This window comes from Crocodylus siamensis, chromosome 5, assembly GCF_052110815.1.
Source record: "Crocodylus siamensis isolate JL-2025a chromosome 5, ASM5211081v1, whole genome shotgun sequence".
NCBI classification, from domain to species: domain Eukaryota; kingdom Metazoa; phylum Chordata; order Crocodylia; family Crocodylidae; genus Crocodylus; species Crocodylus siamensis.
In genome coordinates, this window is record NC_143399.1 from 167327536 (window position 1) to 167353958 (window position 26423).

The following is a 26423-nucleotide window of genomic DNA, read 5'->3' on the forward strand; positions in this document are numbered from 1 at the left end:
GCCTTGGCCCTCCAACCCATGCCCTGCCATGCAGCTGTGGGAGCAGGCACATAGTGGAGCAGGCACATAGCACAGGAAAATAGAAAGCAGCAGCAATTCAAAAGGGTGAACTATAAAAAAAAGTTTCGGTGCCATCTGGTGGACAAAGAGGCTCAGTACAAATCTTTGAGTGCCTTTGTGTTTGCACTCAACAAATTCATGGACATGATGTTTTAATTCACGGTGAGCCAAACTAAACTACATCTAAGGAGTTTTTAAGGCACCAGAAAGACTTCTAAAGCATACAGAAAACCCGCTCATGCAAACAGTCATGCCGTTGCAGTACAAGAAAGGGCAAAAAATGTGGCATGTACAACTGCCCTTAGGCCACATGTACATGAGCATGGACATTTGTTTCCATGGGGACAAGAAGCAGTGGCACACCTTGTGCTGCTGTTATTTGTCCTCAGAGAATGCCTGTGCCATGTGCCCTCTGGCATGAATCAGGATCCCCAGGTGGGGTAGGGGAGGCTGGGGCCAGCATGAGGCAGGCCCCAGCAGCCTTACCTGGGGGCCTCCTGGGGCTGCAGCTGTGGCAATCCTCCTGCTCAGAGCTTAGCGAGCACGCACTACCCCGTGTGTACTGCCCTGCTTTTTTTTTTTGCTTGGATTTTTTTTGATCTGGGATCTCCTGGGGTCAACATCGCCCCTCCCCCGCATGCTACCTTGCAGTATGGAAAACACCTTAATGTGTGGTGTGTGGCAAGTGTGTCTGCGGCATCACGTACCACAGAGCCATGCTCATCTGGATGCAACCTTAGAGTCCAAGGCACACATGAAGTGAAAAGCTGCTGAGGAGGCTGAATATCAGAGAAAGGAGCAAGTGACCATATTCTTGCTCTTTAAAAGGACCACAGAGAGCAGCTTGGAAAGGTGAGAGCTGGCATTTTCCCTCATGGAGGTTTTTTCCTGATGAAGAAACTTGATCACCCTGAGTGAAGGTGCTACCTGAACCGAAGGATGCCAAATGCTGACAGTTTTCTGTGTGCCAACAAGCTTCACCAATGCCATCTTCCTGCAGTGATTGCTTCACATGACCGGTCCACAAAGGCTGAACTGGTAGGTATGACTTCTTCCTCATTGTGGCAGACAAAGCCACTGAGTGTCAAGATAACTACCTGCTGCAAATTTTATTTGTTCCAGGGAGCTGGACAGACCAGGACCTCCCTGTGTTTCAAAGAGAGCTGATCCACCCCACCTCTGTCAGTTTTGCTACTATGTCTCAGGCCATTGTGAAGTCAATTATGAACTACAGTTTATAATTTAACAAGATCTCAGCATTTCTGAGAATGCCATGTATATGTGCAAGGCTTTCTCTGATGTGCTCCAAGGAATGCTAGCCAGTGCAATTCATGTCACCTGTAATGCGCACATTCAATCTTTATTAAGTGACATCTGGTACATGTAGTTCCCTGATGTGGCTAGCCTAGTGTCCACCTTCAAAAAAGCCTTCAAGCATTGTTCAGGCCATAAGCTCCAGTACACAGAATCCATTGCCAAGTGGGGATGCAGATGTGACTGTGCCATTGCCACCAGAATCTGTGTTCACAAGGTGGAATTTGTGGTTCAGCATGGTCCATTACCATATGCCAAGCATATGCAGTACTACCAGCAATTTGTGAGTGAGGAGTTGGAAATTACACCCAGCACACAGTGCATGCTTAAACTTCACAATCTCTTAAGACAGGAGATCTGAAGAGACATGCCATTTAAGAACAAGTGAAGTTTATAGCAGAAAATGCTACCTGGTTTATGCAGCTTCTAATGTGGTTTGAAGGCTGGCAGACTGTGATCCACCACACAAACAACAAGCTGATGGATTTGATAAACTGGGTTGAAGACAGGAATCACAAGAACTGTCAAGCTGTCCTCATGAAAACCAGCAGAGAAGGGACCAGTTCTAAGCAATAGCTGTGAAGCTGAACCAGTACTACAGATATGACCTGTTACTGCCACTGAAGTTCAGACAGCTGGCTGCCTCCTTCCTTTGTGCTGTTCGCATTTTGGACCCCAAATAAATGCATCTTCTGAGCTGTGACCCTTAGCTACTGAAATTGATCCCTGGTTGGTGGAAAGAGCATGACAACAAATGTGCCAGATACCTCTGCCTGTGTTTTGGGACTCTGTCTGAGAATAATTTTCACATATCTACACCCTGGCAAGACAGTGTCTTGCCATCCCAACAAACTCAGTGGATGCTGAACATGCCATCTCAGTGTATGAACAACTGTTCACCCCATAGAGAGAGAAAATGTCTGCAGGTACTGCTGCTGAATGCAGCATGCTAACACTTAATAGCTAGCATGAATTGCCTGTTTTCTGAAAAGCACTGATAAACTTTTAACAATGTTCAATAAAGTAGTCATGGTGTTAGTTACAATCCATGTTGTGTATAGCTTTAATTTCATAAGACATTTCAGTTTAGAGTTTAATTAAATGCTTAGATTACTTAATGCATCAATTAATGGCTTCCACAGGTTTAATCCCTTGATTAAGCCTGTGGAAGCCATTAAGGGAAACTTTATTAAGCAATTAAGCTGTGGTTTCAGGCCATCTGGCAATCTGTGGCAGGACTGCAGGGGCTCCTTGGGCAATCAGAGGCATACAGGGTCCCCATCATGATTAGCCCATGAAAATGGCAACTGACACTTTTGATGTGTTTTAGGTCAAAAGCACGCTGCCACCATTTTCTCAGTGCTGCATGCATTTCATCATTTATAAAAATGTATGTGCCAGAGTGCTGGGCACTTTTAAAAGTGGCTGCTGCTGTGGGACAAGCATGTATACAAATGTCCTAAGTTCCATACTGGTTCAGACTAATGGTCCATCTAGTGCATGGGTGGGCAGTTATTTTGGGTAGAGGGCCACTTACTAAGTTTTGGCAAGCCATTGAGGGCCACATGACAGGCAGCCAGGGGCAGATAAATATTAATTTTCTAAATTTCTAGGGGCTCCGTGGGCTGGATAGAATGGCCTGGTGGGCTGCATTTGGCCCGCAGGCTGTGTTTGATCTAGTGCAGCACCAGTCTCCAACAGTGACACAAGAGGGAGAACATTGAACTCGATATCTCTAGTGATCCCTTATCCAATATTTTTCTCGGCATCCATTATCAGCTTAGATGCCAGAGGAAACCATGGACCCAATCTGGCCTGCAGACTGGCCCTACACCACTCATGTAGCCCACGTTGCTGGTTGAATTTGACACCCCTGACTTAGAGGGATTCCCACAAACCTTATTATGCACTATTTCATACTAGTTTAGCAGTCTTCCCACTGCTATTTTACACTATTTTGCATCATGTCAAAGCTGATCTACCTATATACCTGTGTGCCCTCTAGTGCTCTGCAGTCACGAGGCTCAGACAGAAGCACAGCTCCTTGCTGTAACTGCGAATGCTTTGCAGGAAGTGTTCTGAGTTACAAGGATCCCCAGGACCAAGCAGAAGTTCCCTGTTTGTTCCAGGAGAGAGGGGAGTCTGGCTTGCCACTCCTCTATTCCCCTATCCCAGCTTGTTCCTGTTGTCAGAAGGGGAGGGCCCTGGAGGGTGGGCTGGGTGAATTGGAGCCAGTCCCCCATCTGTCACCCAGACACAATGCTCTCTGCTCCCTTTCCCCCCTCCCATGTTGAAAACAGCTCCAGGCTGGCATGAAAACACTCTGTTACAGAAACTGCCGTGTTTTGAAACTGCTTCCTTTTACCCCTCATGCAATGGGGGGTCAGATTTTCACCCAACTGGCCGTTTTTGAAGCTGTCTGCAGCCATGCACTTGCATTTGGTCATGGCTATAAATGGCTGTCTGTGGCCAGATCGCGTGAAAATTGTCACTTCTGCCAGCGCCCTCGCTGTTGACAGGGCTGAGAAGTCTATCTCATGCCTAAACCAAATATGGATCCACTGGTTTTAGGCACTTCACCTGTAGTACACAATATGTTGGAAACCTGCCTGACTAATTTGGGGCAAGGTTTCTACCAGGCAGAATAGGCGGCTCACTGTGCCTTGGTTCAACAGCTGGAGCAAAGATCAGGGCTGCAGATGGAGTGCTGAGTCCTGAAGCCAGGCTGAGGAGCCCTTCCTTCAACACGGGCACAGACGGGAGGAGGGGAAGCAGAGGGGCTTCCTTGCAGGTGCGCTCGAGATGGCGGTGTGGGGGAGAGCTTGCATGAGACTGGCAGCGTGTGGTATCAGAGAAAGGCTTGAACACGTCGAGTGAGACCCCCCCAAAGGCGCAGAAACCAACCAGGGAAGCCCATAACCCGGCTTCTCTTATAGAAAGAAAAAGTTTCTGGGTTTTTAAGTCAGTCTCTTGGTGTGTGGGCAGCCTGGCTGAGCCTGGGGTATCTCTGCCAGTGGTTCTCAGCCTTTTGAGACTCGCGTTAGACCGAGTCACCCCTCAGACAACTCCACCTCGTCGTTTTCGCTCTTGCTTTTTCTGCCCACGGGAAAATAACTGGGCAGAGGTCAGACTCCCTCGCAGGCCGAGGACCCGTCGCTCGCTCGCGGCACGGCGGGGGACGACCTCGCAGCCGCAGGGGCAGGGAGCGGCCCCGCCCCGCGCACCACTCCCGCGGGCGGGGGGGCGGTCGCCGGCCGGGCAGTCTCCGCCGCGGCCATGGGGAAGCTGGTGTCGCTCGCCCTGGCCGGGATAGCGGCCGCCTTCCTGGCCGGGAGGTTCGTGGCCTTTCGGTGAGTCCCCCGCGCGCCGTCCCGCCTCGGGCAGGTGCCTGGCTCTCGGGCCAGGGCTGCTTCCCAGCCGCGTCAGGGAAGAGCTGGGCAGCTCGTGGGGCGGGTGCGCGCAGACCCCCGCCCCCGAGCTGAGGTGGCCTAATCCTCGCGAGCTGATGAGCTGTCGGGGGGGCGCCCGTCACAAGGTTCATTCATCTCGTTTGTTCCCGGCCCCCCTTAAGGACTCGCCTCTGCTGAAGCACCGTCTAGAGCAGCAAACCCATCTCCTCGCTGCCCCCGACCAGGCTACACACACGAGTTTGGCAGTGTCCGGGCGAGCCGAGCGCGGCCGTCCTGTCCTGTCCTGCCCTGCCCTCTCTTTGTACCCCTGGTACATTGTGAGCACAACTGCTCTTCTTGTTAAGCACTTATAACTAACACTCTGCTGCTTTTTTTTTTTTTTCAAGCCTAGAGCTTGCCAAGGGATAAGCTAAGTTGCCTTCAGTAAGGGAATGCCTTATTGCAGTTTTCTGCAATTTATTTTCCCCGACTTGTAAAGCAGAATCGAAGGTGTGAACGTGAGCAGTTACACAATGTGAAGCAAAACCTTGTGGAGGGAGGGAGGAGGTTGGGGGGGGTTCAGTTTTTTTTGTATTACAATAATAGTTCATTTCTTAAACCCCAGCCATGCATCCTGTCTTGCTTAAGGAAAGAGAAATGAAAGGGAATTGGTCTGTTCCCTGGCAATCCAGTAACTAATTTTGCTCCTGCTCACAATTTTGCTTTCCTTTTATGCAGAGTTTAGATGATGACTTGAATGGGGTGATCCTTCCTGAGGCAGGTGGTTGCATTCAATCAGTGGTTCTCAACCTCTTTTGTATCATGACCCATTTGTAAACATCAATGGCCAATCTGCTGCCCCCCAGACCACAGCCCTCCAGTGCATGGGGGGGGAGGGGGGCGCGAGCAGCCCCTCGCAACCCACTGGTTGAAAAACACTGCACTAAATGACTCTGGAGGTTCATTCCAGGCCTACTTCTCTATGTTTCTCTGATAATTGTGTGTGTTCCCCAGTAGCAACGTGAAACCAAATTCTTGCCTCTGCTAACTGTAGCTAATGGCAAAGGAACATGTAGTTCTTGTAGCTTGCAGTACAAGCATACGCTGCATTATACTTCTGTAGAGTTGTGTACAGTGTGAACTAGATTGGGAATCAGATATGACAACTTTTTGTGAAACAGGATTCTTAATGAATTTCTAATTTACAATTGTTTTGTGCGAGTTTTTTCAGAATATAGTCGCTAGAGAAAACCCTGGCAAAAATCCCAACAAACAAACAAAAGCTCAAGGTAAATAAGATAGGAAACTTTAAAAAATAAAATGATATCAGACTAAAGGCACTATAGAAATATACTTGCAAGCATGGTTTTTTAAACTTTTTTTTTCCTGACAGTGCTGTCCTATCAGCATGCTACATTGCAACGTTGCTGATGCAGCAGTAAGAGTAAAGGCTAAATAAGAGTTCAGATAACATTTGAGCCTTCAGAATAAACCTGTAAGGGACTGGCAATTATTTTGGGTGGAGGGCCACTTACTGAGTTTTGGCAAGCCATCGAGGGCTGCATGACAGGCAGCCAGGGGCAGATAAAAAATTTAGAAAATTAATATTTAGAGGTCCCACTGGATGGATAGAATTGCCTGGTGGGCCGCATGTTGCCCACCCCTGTTCTGCTAGCATGTAGTAGAGCAATGGGGGCCATTCTTTTTGGCAAGTATGGCACAGCTTTATCCAGCGCACTCCCCAAGTGCCACTCTGATCGCTCTCTCCTACCCAACCTATCCCCTGTCCTGTGCTCCCTGCCCAATTTGCTGCTCTACCTTTTGCTTCTGGTCCTAACTGCTGCTGTGCTGCCGGTTCACTCCCCGACCAGTTGCATGCCATACACTCAGGCTGCCGTTTGTGGCACATGTACCACAGGTTGGCCACCCTTGTACTAGAAGGAGAGTATGTGTGTGGGGGAGGTGGGAGGGGAAGGGAAGATGTTTGATTTATTTTAAGCCAAACCTCCCTCTGCTTGAGCCAGCTATCCGTGGTTGCCCCCCCATCGGCAACAATAAGAACCCCAAAAAGCAAAAAAAAAAAAAAAAGCATTCTCTATAGACCTGCTAGTATTCTGCTTGACTTTTTCATTTATGTTTTATGTTATAATGCTGAGAAGGATCTATCTTATCAATGTCTTCGTGTTTTTTTGTTTGTGCTGTTGGAATACTTCCCAGTTAATGTAGAAGAAATAGCTTATAAATTGAAGATTATTTACAACAAGTAGAAATATCTTAAATGTGATAACTATTAAAATGACAGAAAGATTCAACTGCTGTGGTGGGGTATAGCAGTATGCACTAAGTGTATTTAAGAAAAAATCTTTTAAGATGACACAAATGAATTTTTTTTTTAAGTGGAATAAACAGTAGTGTGCCTGAAGCCCAGGTGGCAAACTTCATGTGCAGTATAAGCATTTTAGCTGGGCTTAAGGTGACTGTTGAGGGAGCTGTATATTGTGCATTGTTAGGGTCTCTATCACTTTAAATGTCCATAAACTGATTTTTCATACTTAAATTTCCACCCATGCCTCTGTTTTTTACATGCTATTTACTTCGCTAACATGTTTTAGATCTGAAGAACTGCAGGCACTTCTAGATTCTTGCAAACAGAATGAGGGTGATAATATACAAGGTAGGCTCCTTGCAGGAACCAGGAACACTGGTCTGTTTTCTCCGTAGTTGGTGTGTCTTGAATGAGCCCCTACCATCAGCAGACCTGGCATGTTTCATTTCAGAGTGGGCATCTCATGTATCTGAGGTGAGCAAGATGCAGTAGTTTGGAAGCTTCTCACAGTAATGCTCTATGGTTCTTTATTAGTGCCCTGTCTAAGTATTCTTCTTCCAGTTTTTGAAATGCCTTCCACGAAAACTCTGGGAATTTTGTGTTCTGTTGTTGCCTGCAGTCTTTGTCTGCATGGTACCCCTGGTATTACAGAATTACTTAAGGAAGCTTGAAAATGATTGGTAAATCCCCTTCTGTATCATGTAAATAATACTGCAGCCATCCTGAGAGAGTGCTGCATATCCTTGCATTTAGTTTGCTGTCAGTCTTATTCAGCTTATAAAAACATAGTATCCTCGTGGCCATGTCTACACAAGATACTTACTGTGCAGTAGCTTGCTACTACTGTGTAATAGCTCATTACTAGCATCGCATGGCACAAACTGTACAATATACAGATCCTTCAACAGCCACCTGAAATCCAGCTAAGATGCTTATACTGCACGTGAAGTTTGCCTCCTGGGCTTCAGGTACACTACTGTTTATACCACTTACAAAAAATTTCACTTGTGTTATCTTAAAATATTTTTTCTTAAATACAGTATAGTAATGAGATCCTATGCTGTCAGCATCACCAGGAAGACTTGTGGGGATGCCACTGTGAAGTAAATCCGGTTACTGTGCAGTCATTTAATACTTAGGTGTACAAGTGCTAAATGACTGCGCAGTAACAACTGCGCAGTCAGTGTCCTGTGTAGATGTGGCCCATGTGTGTCAGAATGAAACTAGTAAGTAGGGAAGGGTGAGAGCAGTGCAAGAATAAGGAAGATGTGGGTAAAAAAGGGAAGGAAAATACTTAAATAATAAATTATTATTAAATAAGGAGATTAAATAATAAATTGTGCTTGACTGATCAAACCTGCCTGAGTTGTTCTTCAATGGGAGAGCCAAAGACCTGAGTAAATACTACTGTGCTAAATCTCTTTTAACCCTGGAGCATTTACCAGTTGTGCTTTGTGTAACTTCCCATGAGCAGGGATAACTTGCCTTGAGGGCTGTTGGAAAAACTTCTGAGATTTAGCATTTTGCCTTAACCTCTCCCACTCATGTAGGAAACATTCACAATGCAGAAAAATATTTTTTGAATGTAAATCCATAAATGACAACAATAGGGTGAGAATTTAAATGGATGCAGGTCAGGAGACAAAAAAGTAAAGTAGCAGTGCCAACCATATTGCACATCTGATGTTTTATACTGATCCTGTAGATAAATCTGTGCTTTCAAAAAAACCACTGGAGTAGCATGTTGCTACAGGATATTTAAATTTTTAATTCTTTGACTCAACATGTAAATCTTCAGCTCCAGCTGCGCATGTATTTGGGGAATATCTGAAGTAATAACTTTCTTTAAGAAGAAACATTCTAATCTTGTAGTTGACACACCTTCTTTTCATAAGTTCCTTTGGATATGGTATTGAGGGAGCATATATTCAAATTGGTCGACCATCTCCTCCAGTTGGGTAAACCCCTAGCTATTACCCTATTTAGACGGTAAAATAATTTGAGGGAGGGACATCATCAGGTTAAATGCTGGTCCAGAAATTCAGCTACTACAGTACAAACTCTTTTGAAGTTAATGAAACTACTATTTATGCTAGCTGAAGACTATTTTAAAATAATGTTTATTCAAACGTATCAGGTTGATTTCAGTTTTGATTTGATTAAAAATTGTATCAACATTCTAAGATTTTTTTTCAACATATCTGCAGTCCCTCCCCCCACACAATTCTATTAAATATTTTAAACAGAAAGTGAACGTAATTAAATATCTATAGTTTATGATGCATTGGTGGGGTGGGGGTGAGGGGAATGACAGAAATGAGATGAGGCCTGTTCATTACTAATGTCCGCCTGCAAATACCATGGTATTTCTTGTCATCACTTTAGTCTTTGTCACTGTGGCTGATGCTAAAGTGTTTGGAAGGGAGAGTGGAACAACAGTAATAAAGAGATAATTCTTGGTATGGAGAAAATGGGTAGAATGAAACAGCAGTAGATCAAAAGTACCGCACAAAGAACAACACTTGTCACTTACAAGGAATGTTACCTTAAAGCAGGGGTGGGCAAAACGTGGCCCGGAGGCCAGATCTGGCCCGCCAGGCCATTCTATCTGGCCTGTGAGCCCCCTAAAAAATTTAGAAAATGAATAGTTATCTGCCCATGGCTGCCTGTCACGCGGTCCTGGATGGCTTGCCAAAACACAGTAAGTGGTCCTCCGCCTGAAATGATTGCCCGCCCCTGCCTTAAAAGATGATTGCTTTAGTGTTAGAAAATAGCAAGAAGTAATATGGAAAGGGTGGAACTGCTTGTTAACAAAAAGAGTTATTGGCATGGGGTGAAAGAAGAGGACCCTTCTATCTACCTTCTTTCTATCTGAAATATTGTTTTTTTTTATGTTTGACTCCAAGTGTGACCTGTCAGCTTTGTAACCTTCCACAGATCAGCATTCTAGCTTCAATTGCTTAATTTCTGGGCATCAAAGTACAACTGACTTTTGAAAAAGTTGTTTGTTTTATGTTGTAACCTGACAACTCTTGAAGTTTTATCATTAATTTCACTCTAATGGATGATTTTCTAAAAGCTTCGGGTTATGGAGTTCAATTATTTGACAAGCGTTTTTTAAATAAGTGAAAGTGTCTAGTTGTCATGGCTGCAGAAAAAAAAGCTTACATGTGATGTAAATGCATTTGGAAGCTCAGCCAGAAGACTACTAAAATCTCCAAATTTATTGTAAATAAATACGGTGTATTTGGAGCCTGGCTCTTAGGTTTGTTTGTTGTTTAAAAATGTGGAATTGACAACGTTGCAATTTTATAAAGTTTGATATAAAAAAAACACTTTAGCATTTATTAAATATAAGAATTTGTGATAACAATTTGTTACATAATATAACAAATATAATTATAATATACTAAATTAACAAACCAATAATTATATTATAATATAGTTATATTATAATTTATAATATGATAAATTAACAAATTAATGAATTATAATATAAATTAACAAATATAACATTTTGTTATATTAAATGTAACAATTGCAATTTTATAATGTTAGATATAAAAAACAGTAGCATTTATTAAATATAAGAGTAGTTTCCAAAAACTTTAAAGGGGCCCATGAGAAAGATGGAGAAAACTTGTCCTCCCTTGCCACAAAGACAGGATACATGGCAGTGGATTTAAACTCTAATCTTGGGATAAAAATCCTAACCTTAACAACCTTAAAAACATACTGGCCAAGGAAGTTGTAGAATGTCCTCCATTAGAGGTTTACACGAAGAAGCTATATAGGTATCTCTGTGAGGTGGTTTAGGATAGTGAAACTTGTGTCTATACAGGGTTGACCCTTGAAGATTGTTACAGACTTATGATTCCATTAAATATTTGAGAGGTGCCATTTTACTGAGACAAACGATTGGTGGTAAAGTTAAAATAAAAGCAAGTTAGGAGTTTAAGTACAGGCAGTTCTCAGACTTATGATGCAATTGGTTCTGAAAACAGCGTCTTAAGTCTAAATGTTGTAACTTGGAACCGATTTTCCCACAGAAAACAATGTTATAAATGGGGGGTTGGTTCCTGAACCAAGGCCCAATACCCTGTTTTCACCAAAAATAACCCAGAATTTTGTACTCAGTCAATTGTAGATTAGTAATATAGCTACATTAATGTATTTATATTGTAAATAGCAATCATATAGGTTTGGAAGGACTTCTTTGAGGTGACTTTGCTGGACTTTTTGAAGGACTCTTGGTTGGACTTTTTGAAGGGTTCTTGGCTGGATTCTTCTCAGGAGTCTTGGCTGCAGGTTTTTCCTGAGTCTTGTCTGCTTTCTTAAAGAAAGTATCCAAGGAAGTTTGGACATATGTTCTCCAGGGAGATGGGTGACACAGTGACTTGTTCGCTATTTTGGCGTCATACCAGATCAAGCATTGTAAAGTTGAAACTGATATCAGAAAGTTGAAACAGGGTGTCAATTTAGAAAGGTTGTAAGTGTGAAACGTTATAACTTGAAACGTTGTAAGTCGAGGACTGCCTGTATTATCCTGTTATCAGGTCCTGAAACTCCATTAGATCAGTTGCATTAAACTATATATTTTCTTCTTGCAGAAATAAACTTAATGCTTCTCGGGAAATAGAGCCAGTAGAGCTTCCCAACTGCCACCTCATTAAAGGAATTGGTATGTATAATAAGGTTGAATATACTGCTTATACAGGGAGCCTTGCCTTGAAATCAGCAGCTTAAGCCAGCTTTTAAAAAACTCTAACTTGAGTGATGGATATAATTGTGTTTTATAAATGCTGCATAGCATTTGCTATACTTAATTATGGTGAGGCTGGGAAAGGCAGCAAGTTCTTCCCAATAGCTAGCTATGACATGTTTAGTCTTTTTTTTCATTTTGAAGAAGGAGGCTAATATGCTAATATCCTGGAAAATTAATTCTATAAGAGTATGACTTCATAACCACTGTAATTGTGAGGGCTAAATACGCCCCTGTTGCCTAACTAAGGTGTGGCCTTGCAGGTAAGGTGCATTGTCAGATGCCTATCAGCTGGTAAAGAATTTGACATACAGCGTGAAAGTTCTAAACTAATGCAGCAAACACAAGCTAACTGAAATGTTAATAAAAGCAAGCTGAAAAAATGCCAAATCAGGGTTATCTGTTTTTTAAACTAGGACCCAGTGGCAATGAGTGTAAATTAGAGTGTAGATTACAAGTCTTTGCTGCCTATGCCCCAGTCCCAACATTGCTGAGCACATTGCCTCCATATGCATTGCTGTCATCTGCTGGCCAAAAGACTGACAACCAAAGGGTAGAAAGGGTTTAATGGCTCTGACATGACAGTGTAACAAAAGTAGTAATGACAAGAGGTTCAGAAAGTCAGTGTGTTTATCCAAATGCCTTTCCCAGATTCGCTTTACTTGATTGAATTTTCTGGTGACCTTTATAAAGAGAGGCCTCTAATGTTACACAAGTAACATTGTTCAGTTGAGTGGGTCTACTGTGCATGGGTGCAGAGCTGTACCAATACATCAGTCCATAGTGTATTGGCACCAATAAAAGGAAAATTGGCCTTATTGGCAATCACCTTTTTTTGGCTGATATGGCCGATGATGTCGCCAATAAATTCAGCATGCACACAGCCAGTCCGGCAGCTTGGAGAGCAGTACCCAGCTGGTAAGTCTGTTGGGGAGGAAGGGGCAGGGGAAGCGAAGGGGCATGAGGGGTGCAGATCAAGGCCCCTGTGGTGAGGGAGGGAGTAGGGCTGGGGCTAGGGAAGGGGCAGGTGCTGCCCAGCTGGGCTGGAGCGCAAGACAGAGCTATGAGCAGCTCGCCTAGAGATGGGGGGGTGGAATCCTGCTGCTGCTGCTACACACAGCTCCAGGGGAGTCATGGGGAATACATGCCCCCAGGATCTGTACACAGGGGGAGGCCAGGCTACTGTTGCGAGCTGGGGCCAGGAGCGGCGCTGGGCCCTTCCAGCTGGGTTCTTCCCCCGAGGGGTTGGGCTGGAGCTGCGCTCAGACTGGGTGGTGTTGGCTCTGAGAGGGGAGGCTTTGTGGGGGGAGCTACAGTGAATTTTGGTGTGGCTGTAGCCCACCCTGTAGCCCTCCCCCCTCCAGCACTGCTACTGTCCAGCCCAAGCACATCTCTGTTGCCTTCCTGCCCTGGTTGGGCAGCACCTGCCCATGCCCCAGCCATATACCCTTCCTCATAGCAGGGGCCTCGATGTGCACCTCCTGCCCAACAGACTTACTTGGTGGACACCTCTTTCCAAGCTGCCGGGCTGCATATTGTCATTTGGCTTGGTGTTGGCTGATGCGGCTTATTAATAATCAGCCATTGGTATTGGCCCAAAAAATCTTTATTGGTACATCCCTACTTGGTTGTATGTTTGCTTACGTGTTTATAGGATCTGTCCATGTGATGACAAAAGGATATCTTTTGTCTGAGGGTGTTGGACCTTTTGTGTTTTTCCCCCCTTCTCTTAAATCCCTTGACAGCTGGATTTTGTGAACCTTCTGTATTTAGTTGAAAAATGAGACTGGTCAGTCTGCCTCCTTGAGGAGGGATGTAGTTAAGGGACTGGATCAGTTCTGAATAAAATAGTCTTAAACTACTTGTTTTGTTTGTGGAAGAAGAGAGCAGCTGTTTCAGTCTGTTGTGAATATGTAAAAACCATGCACCAGCAGCAAAAAAAAAGCAAACCTTTTAGTAACTTGATTTCTCTAGCACATTGGGGTTTTTTTATACAGAATTTCCCATTTCTGTTTGTTTAGACTCTTATTAATTTTATTTTTCAATGTAAAAGAAAAGTAAACAAAGAAATATGATTTTTGCTAGAAATTAAATTAAGCAAGGAAAGTGAAAGGACCCAGAATAGCATTTTTTTTTGGTGTAAATTATTCAAATTGCAGCCTTGGTATGCCTCCAGCAGTTACATGCAAACTTTGTTACAGGTAGTGTAGATATCATGGATATGTATTACTCTGGACATTTTGAAATGGAAACTCATTTTGAATCAGAAAACAAGGATCTGTCATTTTGAAAACATGGAATGTTCTTTTCGGCATTTTTGAAGCTTTCCAATTTTTGACCCTTCTTGTGATAAGTGATAGTTTCAATGAATCATCATTTTCTGAGGGAGATGGAGTTCTGGAAAAGGTCTTATTGTGACTTTGGAGTGCACTTGCATCCTCTCCATCCTGGGTCTGGTTGCTTCTATGTACTGTGACTATTAAATATGGCTCTAGGGCTAATAGTTCCGATCAGCTGCTTCCAAAATGTCAAGGAGCTTGAACTGATGAACTCCAAAATAAATTGAAATGTCTCTTTTGTCTCCCTATTTCTACAGTTATGTTATGGTGAGGATGATAACATTTGTCCAGTGTGATCCATCTTGGCTTCATTCTCAGTCTGCTTTTTATTTGCACCTTGAATGAGCAGAGAGGGGTTAAAGGACAGCATAATGGATCTTTTTTAAACCATAAACCACAGTTAATAATTTCACCTGAATTGTAAAACTAGTTCAACAAGTTTTAGTTGGCCTTCCCTATACCAATTGGAGCAGGAGGGGGAGAAGTGTGAGTTTAGTGTGGATTTTGTTAATTGGTTACTTTTTTGTGAGGTATTTGTACTTTTTTGATATTGTGAGTTTACTGTCTTCACTATGTCAATTTTTATCTTGTTTTTCCTTCAAAATGAAAGTGTACTGCTTATTTTCTACAAGGAGACTTTTCTGTAACTATGTATAAAGGCTGTCAGTGTTTATCAGACTCTGGGTGTGATCAGCTATGTAAAGGGGATAGGGAGCTGCTCCAGATCAGCAGCGATCCTGGTTTTCTCTGATAAAAAATCAGAAGTTCTCTGATTTAAAAAAAACACACACTCAAAACCCATATTTTTCCATGATTAAAACAAAATGCCACTATATATTATTTGGATTGATATGGTGCTTCATTTTGATCACAGAAAAATGTGGATTTTGACTTGTATTTTTTTTATTGGAAAATTTCTGATTTTTTTTTAAATCAGGGAAAACCATGATCCTTGCAGACGGCAGCTTTTACACTGTTAACAGTACCTGTGCAGTAGCCTGTAGTGATTTAAATATAGCCAGACAACTGCAGCACTAACCTGGAATGAAGCAGGATTAAACTCAAGGCAGTTTGCATCCTTTGTAAACTGCAGTTTACCTGGTTTGGCTGTCTACGAGTTACAGCTGCTGCACACTGGCAAGCAGCAGCTTTTCCTCTCATTTTGAAATGGCTCCAAGTGTACATTTTCCCATGCCCCCTCTTTGCCATGTACATTATGGGCAGAACTTTTCACAGACCTCTAACATAGTGGTGACTGTAGGTGCAGGCAAAGGTTAGACTTACCACAAGGTAGGCTGTGCTTATTCAGTACTTTGATTGGTATTGTTCAGTGACTTTTTGAGGGTTAGTGCCAGTGCCACTAGTAAATATTGCCAGGAGTGCAGTTTGAGCAATCTGTATACAAACTTAAAAAGGGAATATTATACATGTAAGCACTGTACTGCAATACACCTCTGTTGGAGTAGCCATCAGGCCTGCAATGTATACGCAGCCTGAAATCCCATTGAAACATGATAAACGTGATCAGAGAGCATATTTCCCTGGAAACAGCAAGGCAGTATTCCTACATGAATTGCAACAAACAGAAAACCATAAGATGCATGTTCCCATGATGCAATTGGCATTCTTGTCACAAAACACAGACTTCTGCCAGCTCAGCATCCTTAGGATAACAAACCAGAAACTGAACAGCAGCCTTCTCTGAGAAGACAGTGTGGTACGCTATAAGGAAGGACCACCAAAGTGCTGCTGCAGTCTGTTGATTTATGAGGGCCATAGGGTTTCTTGATTTCTAACACCAAGAAGTATATTCAAGAAGTCGTGGAGTTAAGTTGCAGTGTTCCTGCACTGTAACTGCCTAGAGAGACAAATAACTTGCTCAGCCAATCAGAAATCAGATTATGAGTTTTAGTTGCAAAATTGCCATTTATGTTATGTAGACATATGTGGCAGGGTAGTACCTGGTCTGGTGATTGTGCATGAGGAGGATAGGATCCTGTTCAAAATATATAGATAAGACTGTGCTTCAGGCTATTAGATGTGCTCTGTGGAGAGTGCAGTCTAACGCAAAAGCCGATAACTTATCTCAATCTAAAGTGAAGCTCATTTCGTTCTTGAGAGATGCTGTGAGGCTGCTTTAAAATGATTCTAATTAAAACAAAAATGCAACTTGAGCCTTTTGTTTAACAAAGATTAGCAAAGTGTCCCTTTTGAGGTCATTCTTTAATAAAATAAATAAATAAATAAATAAAACAAGTTGCTGCGCCTCACCTCGGTCCTGGAGCTATAACTCCCTCTTAGGCCTTGCTTATGCTAGTTCTTTTGCTGAGGGACTTCAGCTGTGGCTGTTATCTATGCAGTTTTATCACTGCTAGAATAGTGCAGATGGAGAGCTTAAACCTGTTCAGAAAGCACTAGTGCAATACCAGCAGAGCAAAATTTTTCAGAAACGCCATGTTGGATGCACTTAGGAGTGGAGCAGCAGTTCACTTACTGCTCCAAGCATGTGCTCCATCACTTCTGCTATAAAAGAACCATTTTCTTGTTCACAGTAATGGTGCCAAAGGGGGATTGTTTGGCAAGCTTCAGTCCAACAAATATTTGAATAGTGCTGTTGCTCCTTTCTTTCCTAAGTAGAAGAATATTGAGAAGTGGCCAATATGTGATTTGTTGAGGAGTGTCTTTTGAAATAGTGGTGTACATTCCAGCTTTCCCAAAGTTATCCATTTCATGACCTTAGTCACTTTAAATATCCAGTCCTAACTGACCTTCTTATCTTTGCTCTTGGCAAATAATTTTATTTTAGTGGAGAGAAAAGGATTATAGTTCATGGGGCTGAGCCCTGACCACTTAGAAGGTCACAGCTCAGGATCCGGAGCAAATAAGACCAGACTAGAGTCAAAGGTTGGAGCCTCAGGAGATCAAGGTTCATAAGGGACCAAGAAATTCACTCGCACCTCTAACCTCATGCTAAACAAGTTAGGGGGGTGAGGAATAGGAAGCAAGGATCCAGACAAGCCAGAGGGTCCAGAGCAGGCAGCTGTAGCTGCTAGGGACCTGGACATGGGTGCTTGCCAAACTAAAGCCATGAGCTAGCTGTCAGAAGACAGGGATATAGACTGGAGTCAGGAACTGAGGGTCAGGGGGTAGAAGCAGAGTTAGGAGCTGGCAAGTCTGGAGCAAGGAGGCAGTAAACATTAACTGGGAAACTAGGGGAATCAATAGGCAGGAATGGGAAGCCAACAACAATAAATCAGCAGCCTAAGACTTTTGTTCTGTTAAGTAGCCTGCTAGGCACTAAAAGAGCTGCTATAAGTTGGGTGACCATATATCCCAGTTTGGCTGGGGGCAGTCCTGGATTTCATAGGCTGTCCCAGGGTCCCATCTGGTTGGTGAAAATTGAAACAAAAATTCTGGACTAGCAAAGGTTCTGTATTGGCTTGGGGTGGGGCCAGGGGGAGAGCACTCCTGTGAGCATGGGCTGCACATGTGCGTGTGGCATCCCCAGGGGTGGGAGATGGGGCAGCTCAGACTCCTGCCTCAAGGGGAACAGAGGTCCTTCCCTCTCTCCCACCCATCCAGCTGATGGCAGGGTCCCATATTTGGGGATGCAGCTCTGGGCACTGCTCTGGAATCGCAGTCTTGGCCAGGCTGGGCCAATAGGCTGCAGGAGCAGCAGCAGCAGGAAGAGGCCCACCTGGCTGCAGCCGTTGCCATGCCAGGTGCTTGCATGCATTGCCCATGCAGGTTGGATACAGGGGGGGCAGCAGAGACATGCACCTAGCTGTGCTGGCTGTGGGGATACTGTGCACCTGGGTCTGTGTGGAGGCTGATGCCCCTTGTGTGCCACTCCATGATTCTTTCCAGGTGCTGCAGCTGGGAGTGAGAGGAGTGCTGGATGGCTCCACCAGGTGAGAGGGTGCATGAATAGGGCTGGGGGGGAATCACAGGGGCATGGAGCGCAGTCCAGCAGGGAGGCAGAGTGGCATGGTGCTCCAGGCAGGTGGGTGGGCAGGCATCATTGCTGCCTGCCTCACCCATCATGCCTTTCCACCTCTGCCTCTTCCTGTAGCATCACTGTTTACTTGGGAGAGTAGGGGGTGCAGTTTCCTGGATTTCCCATGGTTCCATATAGTCACCCCACTTATAAGTAGGCAGCCGCACCCATGCAGGCAATTAGGGCCAGTTGAGGGTAGTTATGCCACTGAGGACCATCCCCACTTAGGTTACCAGGGCCAGCTAGGGGCCATTTAGTTTGCCTGCTTCTCTGACTCCTACCTAAAGGTGCCTAAAACAGGACAGAAGTACGTTTGTGAAAGTTGAAGTGCCCTGAATGGCCTGATATACCAGGTAGGGGTCTACCAAACTGAAGGAAGCTGATTTCTCAGCAGATTATGGGGCTGTCCACCATTTTCATGGGCGAAGCATAGTGGGGCTACTCCATACTCTGATTGGCTGAGGGGCCCCAGCAGTCCTGCCCTTCCCCACAGATTACCATGTGGCCTGAAATTGTGGCTTAATTACTCTGATTGAACCTGGGGAATCCATTAATCCATGTGATATTAAGCATGGATTAATGGCTTCTCTTGGTTTAATTGGGGTAATTATGCTGTTGTTTCGGGCCATCCCCAAGTCTTTGGCACTGTGATTTTGGCAGGCTCACTACAGAAAAAAATCCCTATGGCCTGCAGCCTTGTGACTCCTGCTGCTAGCCCTGCACTGAAGCACCTTCATGCCCCAGCCAGTCCCTCTGCAGCACATTGAGCCAGTGGGAGCAGTTCCAGGCCTGCAGACGGACTCCCCAGGCTCCCTGCCAGCTGGACCTGGTATGACCTGGCTCAACATGATGCTGTCCCAGGCACACATGTAAACATGGTAGCTGGGAACAATAAACTCTGGCACAGTTGTGCTAGAGTTTATTTAGGTGCATTAATTTCATATATAGACGTGTCTACTGAGCTTAGTTTGGCATTTCTTCTGACTAGCTGTCTGCACCTTGGTGTGCGGGGTTTGTGGTGGCACACTAGGGGGCACTACTACACAGAGCTGTCCACCTCACTGTGCCAGGCCCCAGACTGCCAAAGTGAGGTTTCCCTCGGGGAGTGTATGGCAGGCTGTCCTGCTTCCTGGAGAATGCCTGTAAGCCTGGGGTAATGGCACCACCACCCGGGCACTAATTTCTGGCAGGGCTCTGTGCCGCCTGGGGCGCGCAGACCCGGCAAATCTAGGGGGTTCTTTGCCCACCCAGTAATATTTCTGGGTGCTTCTTTCAGCCTGAAGCATCCCAAAATAGCATCAGGTAGAACTGAAGGAAAATAAGAAGACAAACTTTGCTGGCCAAGCAGGGGGATGAAGGCCTCCCTCCTCAACTCATAAAACCAGTAAAAACCAGTAAAGCAATGAAGTTTGTAACCCAGCACCTTTATTGAACAGAGGTGAGGGGTAGAGAAGTCAGAATATACTTTGAGCAACCAAAAGCAACTTGAGTGTTTACAGAGATTGGATACAGGAAGCTTTTTAAAACATGACTGGCCTACAGATAATTCCTAGCTCCTGGCAGGTTTCTGCTTGCAGAAATCACCAGGCAGCTGCCTGGTATCCATGCTTGCAGTTTTCAAAATTGCTTGCTGGAAGGAAGAGGGAGCTTCCCTCCACCCCCCAGGAATTTTATCTGGCCAGGTCACCTGATTGACCAGCCTGAACCAAGAAGAAGAAAGCAAGGGGAGACAGGGGACACCTGGGCTGACTCAAGTGAGAGGCAGAGAGAAAGGCAGAGGATTTCTTCACAGGGTTTTGAATCATCTCTCTGTTTACCTGTCCTCAGACACTGCATGGAGCCAAGGTCCTTAACTCTGGGTTTTGAAATCCACTTTGGGTACCAGGTACATAAAGGAGCAGAGCCTGTAAAGGAATTGAATGCTTTTGTGACTTGTCCTGGGTGGCACAGGACATTTGTGGTACAACAGAAATTAGCCAACCAGTTGTTAGCTAAGGGCTACCCTTCCAAAGGCCTGATTTGTGGGTATTTATTTTTTCTTCTTGAGGAGGGTGAAAAACACTTTGGCTTTACCTTGTCAGTTTTGAAAAATGTTGGAATTCTGCTTATACTTGTTTCCCAAAGAACAGGGCAGGGCAGTGTTCTGAGAGGAGCTATGGGTGAGTGGTCTGCAAAATTCACCTTACAGATGGATTAAAAGACCTCAATCCAGTTAACATATTAAGGACTGTGAGAAATGACTTTATCAAGGCACAAAATTACCTATGCAGGGAGAAGATAACTGTTACCAGAAGTTTCTTTGTCCTACCAGAGTTATGCTTTGCAGTATCCAGTGGCTGGATGTTGATATCTGCAAAGCTGACATGGAAATTACCAGAGACTTCAACTCAAGAGCTAGTTCTGTCTCAATGGGTTGTTCCAGGTCAGCCAGAAGTTATTGGGCCAGAGGCAGGAATCAATAGGATGCATTATGTAGAAGTTCAGACTGAGGGCCTAGATGCACGTTGCGTACATGGCGTTAAAGCTCTTTGAGTTTAGGAAAAATGGCAGTTCTGTGGCAAAGAAATTGTTTCCCACAACAAAGATGATGTTTGAATCAGCCTTTCTGTGACGAATTTAATGTGTGGACAGGTCTTCTTGTTCCCCAGTATCCCACAGTGCTCTGCTCTTTTTTCCCCCCGATAGCCCACCCAGGAGTGAGCTGTGCAGGGAGCCTCATCACCCATTGCTATGGGGCTACAGGTGTGGCAGGAGCTGACTGGGTGGCAGAGGTCAGCCTTTGCAGCTGCAGGGGGCTTTCAGGCAGTCCTGTACCCCTTGCTATGATGTGGGGGAGGAACTGGAAGGAAACCTTATGAGCAGCCAGACTTTTACGGGAAAGCTTGTGCTGAGACAGATTTACTAGGAGGGCCTAAATCTATGGAAACTTGGTGTCTATGGAGTGTTGAAAATGCTTCTTTGGTATCACTTTCTAGCTGCTGCTATTGCTTCAGGCACATGGTACCATTAACATAACAGTAACTGAAAATAGCATCGCTCTGTTTCTTGAGAACTGGAGTTGTGTAAGAGAAGACAAAGATGTGAGCAATCAACTGTGACTATTCAATACTTGTGCATAAAACACTTCTCTCTTTCCCTCTACAGAAGCTGGTTCAGAAGATATTGACATTCTTCCTAATGGTCTGATTTTCATTAGTTCCGTAAGTATCTGTCTCCCATTAGATGCAAGGACATGACTAGTTCATTACTTACAGGACCAGTGAGTACAAATTGCAAGCTAGACTTTTTCTGCACAAGGGGCAGCTAGTTGGCTTAGAAAAAAACCCTTTGCTGGTTGAATTTGCTGCAGTGAGATTGCAATAGGTGAATTCAGGTTTTTTTAAGTTCTTCTGGGGCAAGACATGCATTTGGGGTTGATGCCTTGGAAAAACCCATTGGAACAGAGAAGGGTGGGAGCTGAGCATAGCAACATTTGCTGGTGTTGTTTAGAGAGAGTGGCTGGCCCTTAAGCAGGATCTTGGACCTCCATGGAGGTATGAATGGATCAGTAATCTGGGGAGGTCCAAAGAAAAATAAGGATGGGTGTTGCTGGGGTTCAGCCAGGAGGCTCCAAACAGTTGTGCCAGGCTCCGGCATCAGCTCCGCACCAGCATGTGCAGGCGTGTCTCAGAGTGGGCCGGGGGGGGTGGCCTGAGGCAGTGCAGCCCTGGTCTCTCCCCCGCTCCCGGCACGTGGGTGATGAACCCAGTGCAGCTGTTTTGTAGCCAGCCCGGGCTCTGGGCAGCTGCAGCAAGCAGTGGGCAGACTAAGCAGTTCCACCAGGCTGTACAGCTCTGACATCAGCTTTGTGCTGGTGGCGACTGCACAGGCACCTCAGGGCAGGCTGTGCTGCCCTGCTGTTTGTCCCGAGTTGCACACACAGTCACTGCCAGCACGGAGCTGATACCAGAGCTGTTTGCACTCTGCCCGCTGCTTGCTGCAACTGCCTAGAGCCTGGGATGGCTCCAGACAGCTGCACTGGGCTCATCGCTTCCATGCCAGGAGCAGGGGAGAGACAGGGGCGTTGCCTTAGGTCCCTCCCCCACCGCCCACTACGAGGCGTGCCTGCACACGCTGTTGCGGAGCTGATGCCAGAGCCTGGCACAGCTATTTGGAGCCTCCTGGCTGCAGCCACCCCTGGCTCTGGGGAGCTGCTGCCAGCCGGGATCCCGGGCTGCTCCCAGTAGGCAGCTGGGATGCTGCAAGCCCTGCTGGGAGCAGCCTAGGCTGCAGTAGCTACCCAGAGCCGGGGTAGCTGTTGGCAGCCACATAGCCCAGGCTGTGGGACAGGGGCTTTGGGTGGGAGGCAAGGGGCAGTAGGGCTGGGGGGCAGGGGCTTTGGGTGGTGGGCAAGGGGCACAAGCATGTACCCCTTGCCCTCGTTTTGTTTTTCTGCTATGCCAGCACTCCGGCACCTTCCGAGGTAGGCATTGTGGTGTTTTTCAGCACTCCGGCCAAAAAACGTTGCCTACCCCTGTGAGGCAGCAGCGAAGGCAGGCATACATCTGGTGGTGAGAGTGGGATAGCTTCAATAGGGAGGCTGCATGACTGTAATCCACTTATCTGAGACAGTGTGGGGGTTCTGGAGGTGTAGCGAGTTAAGGAGGGCTTCACTGATTTATGGAAAGCTTTAAACTTGGGGAAAGAATGTTTTTCTCTGTAACTGGGGAGTTGCACTCTTGCTTACAAAGGAAAGTCCTGAATATCTAGGCAAAGGCCTGAAAGCCTTGTCTGTGGAACCATGGCTGTCCATTGCCTTCATGTTGTGTGAAAGTGGAAGAGGACAGTATGGGAATGCCCCCTTCACCTGTGTCCTGGGAGTCTATTTAGCTAGACTCTGGAGCAGAAGAGATTCATGGTGTAAACCAAAATCAAAGCTTTTGTCCAGTGGTTACCATAGTTTTTTGACTCAAGGGGCCCCATATGAATCTGAAGGCATCCCTTCAGAAATGTGTGAGTTGAGCTGCACCCCCTGTAAAAAAACAAAACAAAACAAAAACAACCCCCCCAACTATTTTATTTATTACAGCACGTACTTCCTTGCACAAGGGGCAAGCAGTGTGGGCAGGGGAACAGCTAGGCAAGGGGAGATTAAGCCTGTCCATATTTGCTTTTCTGCTTTTCTAACCTATCTCCTTGCATTTTTTGCAGCAACCTTCAAAGGATCTTGCAGTACTCTGGATGAGAATCATGGCTGTAGTCTAATCAGCCTTAACAGGATCTTTTTACCTCAGACTGATTGTGTTTGTTCGCTTTATTTTTAAAGGGTTTAAAATATCCAGGAGTTAAAAGCTTTGCACCAGACAAGCCAGGTGAAATACTTCTGATGGATTTGAATGAAAAAAACCCAAAAGCAAGAGAATTGAGAATTAGCCGCGGATTTGATTTGGCATCATTTAACCCTCATGGGATCAGCACATATATTGATAAAGGTAAGAGTTTTAAATTGGACAAGTGGTAAATCTTAATCCCTTTGCTGTTATGTACTGCCTCATAGCCTGCCATGAAAAACGTGAGCTTGAGAACTAGATGAAGAGGCAGGGGGAAAGGAAAATGTTGCTTTTTTCTTCAAATAGTCCCTTTTTTAAATTGTCATTAGTGACATATCAAGAATCATCAGTATGTGAATAGAGGTATCTTGGAGATCAATGCCCTGTCTAGTCTCCATTGCATTTTAAGTTGGCCAAAGGGAACTTAATATGGATTGAGGATTACTTTCCTGTGCACAGCTGATATTAGTGGATGGTGGGTGGTAAAAATTACTCATAAAAAAAGCATGATGGAGATTGGAAATAGAGAATCTCTGTATTGAGCAGTTGTTGTAAGGAACTCCCACTCTGTGCAGAAAAGGGGTATTTCAGTCATGGAGGTGAGTAGGGCTGAGGGGCTTCCAGTAAGCATACTTGTCTTCCATGCCAGAGGAGAGAGTACCCTCCTGATCAAGCAAAATGATGCTAGACAGGTTCCTGGGGAATTATGTATTCTAGGCTTTTCTTTCCTTGTAATGCCAGTGTGTGTGAACAACTTACTTCTGTTTTTGAAATGATTGTCCTGTGTAAGAGAGAGATGGACTGGTTGCATACCTTCTGTTGAGGGTACATGCTCATTTAGGCTTGCTGAACGGACCACTAGGAGAAACAGAATGCCGTGAACTTGGGACCCTAGGTTTGATGTTTTGGGTCTCTCCCTTGAGAAACATAGGCATCCAGGGGCTATTAATGATGTGCTCCCAGGAAGCCTGCATAAGGTATGGAGGCATAACATATCCTGATGGTAACAGTTTCGTTTCTTGAATGTTCAAATATGAATTGGGTTCTTTGGGAAAGGAGTAGAATATGTCAGTGTATCACCCGATATACAGCAGTCTTGTTTCTCTGGATGGGGTTGTGCTACGTGACCCTGAGGTCCCTTTCTGTTCTGATTCTGTGGAACATAGTGGCTCCAGCCACCACTGTTCATATATTGTCATTCTGGTGCAGTGAGCCTTAACTGAACTTTGTCTATAATATAGTACCTGTGCTCAGGAGTGTTCCTTTACTTCACTTAACCTCATCTCTGCTCTCTACCAGCTAATTATCTTGTGGCTGAAATGAAGTTCTTTTTCCATTACCTTTGGTCGGAAAGAAAAAGAGAGACTATTTTTGATACGAGAATGTCTATTTTTTAACAGTAAAAGGCTGTTCAGACCATTGGTATTCTCTTCTACCCCTACCAAAGGCCTTCAGTAGTGTTCTCTCCTGTTCTGTCACTTGGAGGGGAAAAAATGAACACAGCTGCATGCCAGTTCCATTAAGTTTTTATGGGGAAGTGGTATTGGATGTAATAGCGTAGTAACAGCTAAACTCAGATCCAACAAGAATGTCTTGTATCCCAGTCAAAGCATATTACACTTCCACCTAGTAATAGGCAGTACAAAAGAAAAAAACATACCTTTCTAGAAGACACATTTCTGAGTCATGAGCCAGATAAAGTCAAATTGTTGCTGGTCAGTGACCTTTTGGACCTTGCCTATCTCTGCTGGCTAAGATGCAATCATGGGCAAGGTTGAGCACAAAGCCAACTTTAGCTTTCTGCTGGTGGAAGTATGTGTGTGCCCTTCTCTGAAAGATAACTGTGCAATCTGAGGGCCCACTTTAAAAGCAAGTAACGTAAAACACTTAGCTTTAGTATCCAAGAAGGGAAAATCTTTCAGCTGACGCTAGCTTAAAGGGCTGGAGACCAGGTTGGATATTATCTTCCTTTGTGACCACAGACAAGCTACATTGTACTTAAGTTCTCTACCTGTAAAGTGCAGAGGATAGCAGTGCCTTACATCACAGGGGTGTTTTGTGAAGGTAAACAAGTTTTTAACTTCCCCCCGCTTCCCCCCCCCCCCAAAAAAAAAAAAAGCCAGCCAGGTACCCTAGTAATGGAGGCTTCATGGATGGATATTCAGGTTACAAGGTAGCCTTTATGAAACTTAAATTCCAATTTATTTTATTTATTTATTTTTGTTACTCTCTTTTAGATGATTCAGTGTACTTATTTGTGGTGAATCATCCACATCAAAAGAGCACAGTAGAGGTGTTTACATTTGTAGAAGATGATAATTCTCTCAAACATCTGAAAACTATCAAACATGATCTTCTGCCTAGGTACTGGGTTCAAACCACCATTCTTTCTGTGTAAAAAGCTATTTTTGGTAAATGAATTGGGTAACATAACCTGAAGAGGGCTTTTCCATTTTAAGTTTTTCTACAACTTTCATGGATTCCTTCCTTCTGGATAATGCCAGACGGCTATAGTTTTTTCTTGTCTTGTCTGTTAATAGACTTAATTGCTGTAAAAATATTGAATAAGCACTGAATCACACTTATAGCCTATGCTCAGGATGATACCTGTCAGATGAGATCAACATTGTCTTTGGCATCTTTCTGTTGTTTTTCTATGGTAACAGAGTTTTTGTTTACAGTTAACATTTTATCCTTTAGGCCAGGAATTGGCAACCCCTGGCATTTGTGCCAGTTAGTGGCACATGGAGACATTTGCCTCAGCTGGCCCCGCCCCCTGTCCCTGGGTTGTGCCCTCTGGCCTGGCCCCTGGAGGGGAGCTGTGGGTGGGTGAGGCCGGGACACAGGCAGGGGCCATGGAGGGCGGCTGTGCTGGATGTGCCCTGCCCTGGCTGTTCCCAGGGCCTAGGGGCCCCTGCAGCCGGGCC

At 44.9% G+C, this 26423-nt stretch overlaps 1 protein-coding gene across 3 annotated transcripts in view; it reads left to right on the forward strand.

Moving 5' to 3' along the window:
* The first annotated feature begins 4482 nt into the window (after positions 1 to 4482).
* LOC149864877 (serum paraoxonase/arylesterase 2-like) overlaps positions 4483 to 26423 on the forward strand; it is a 63951-nt gene continuing 42010 nt past the window's right edge. Inside the window, exons 1-5 of one of the 3 annotated variants that reach the window (XM_090046993.1) lie at positions 4483 to 4724; positions 11700 to 11770; positions 21332 to 21387; positions 23493 to 23658; positions 25734 to 25860. In XM_090046993.1, the coding sequence (XP_089903119.1) occupies positions 4651 to 4724; positions 11700 to 11770; positions 21332 to 21387; positions 23493 to 23658; positions 25734 to 25860 (494 nt within the window). In that variant the 5' untranslated portion in view covers positions 4483 to 4650. The remainder of the gene's footprint in view (positions 4725 to 11699; positions 11771 to 21331; positions 21388 to 23492; positions 23659 to 25733; positions 25861 to 26423) is intronic. The other 2 variants (XM_090046994.1, XM_090046992.1) reach the window with 2 other exon arrangements.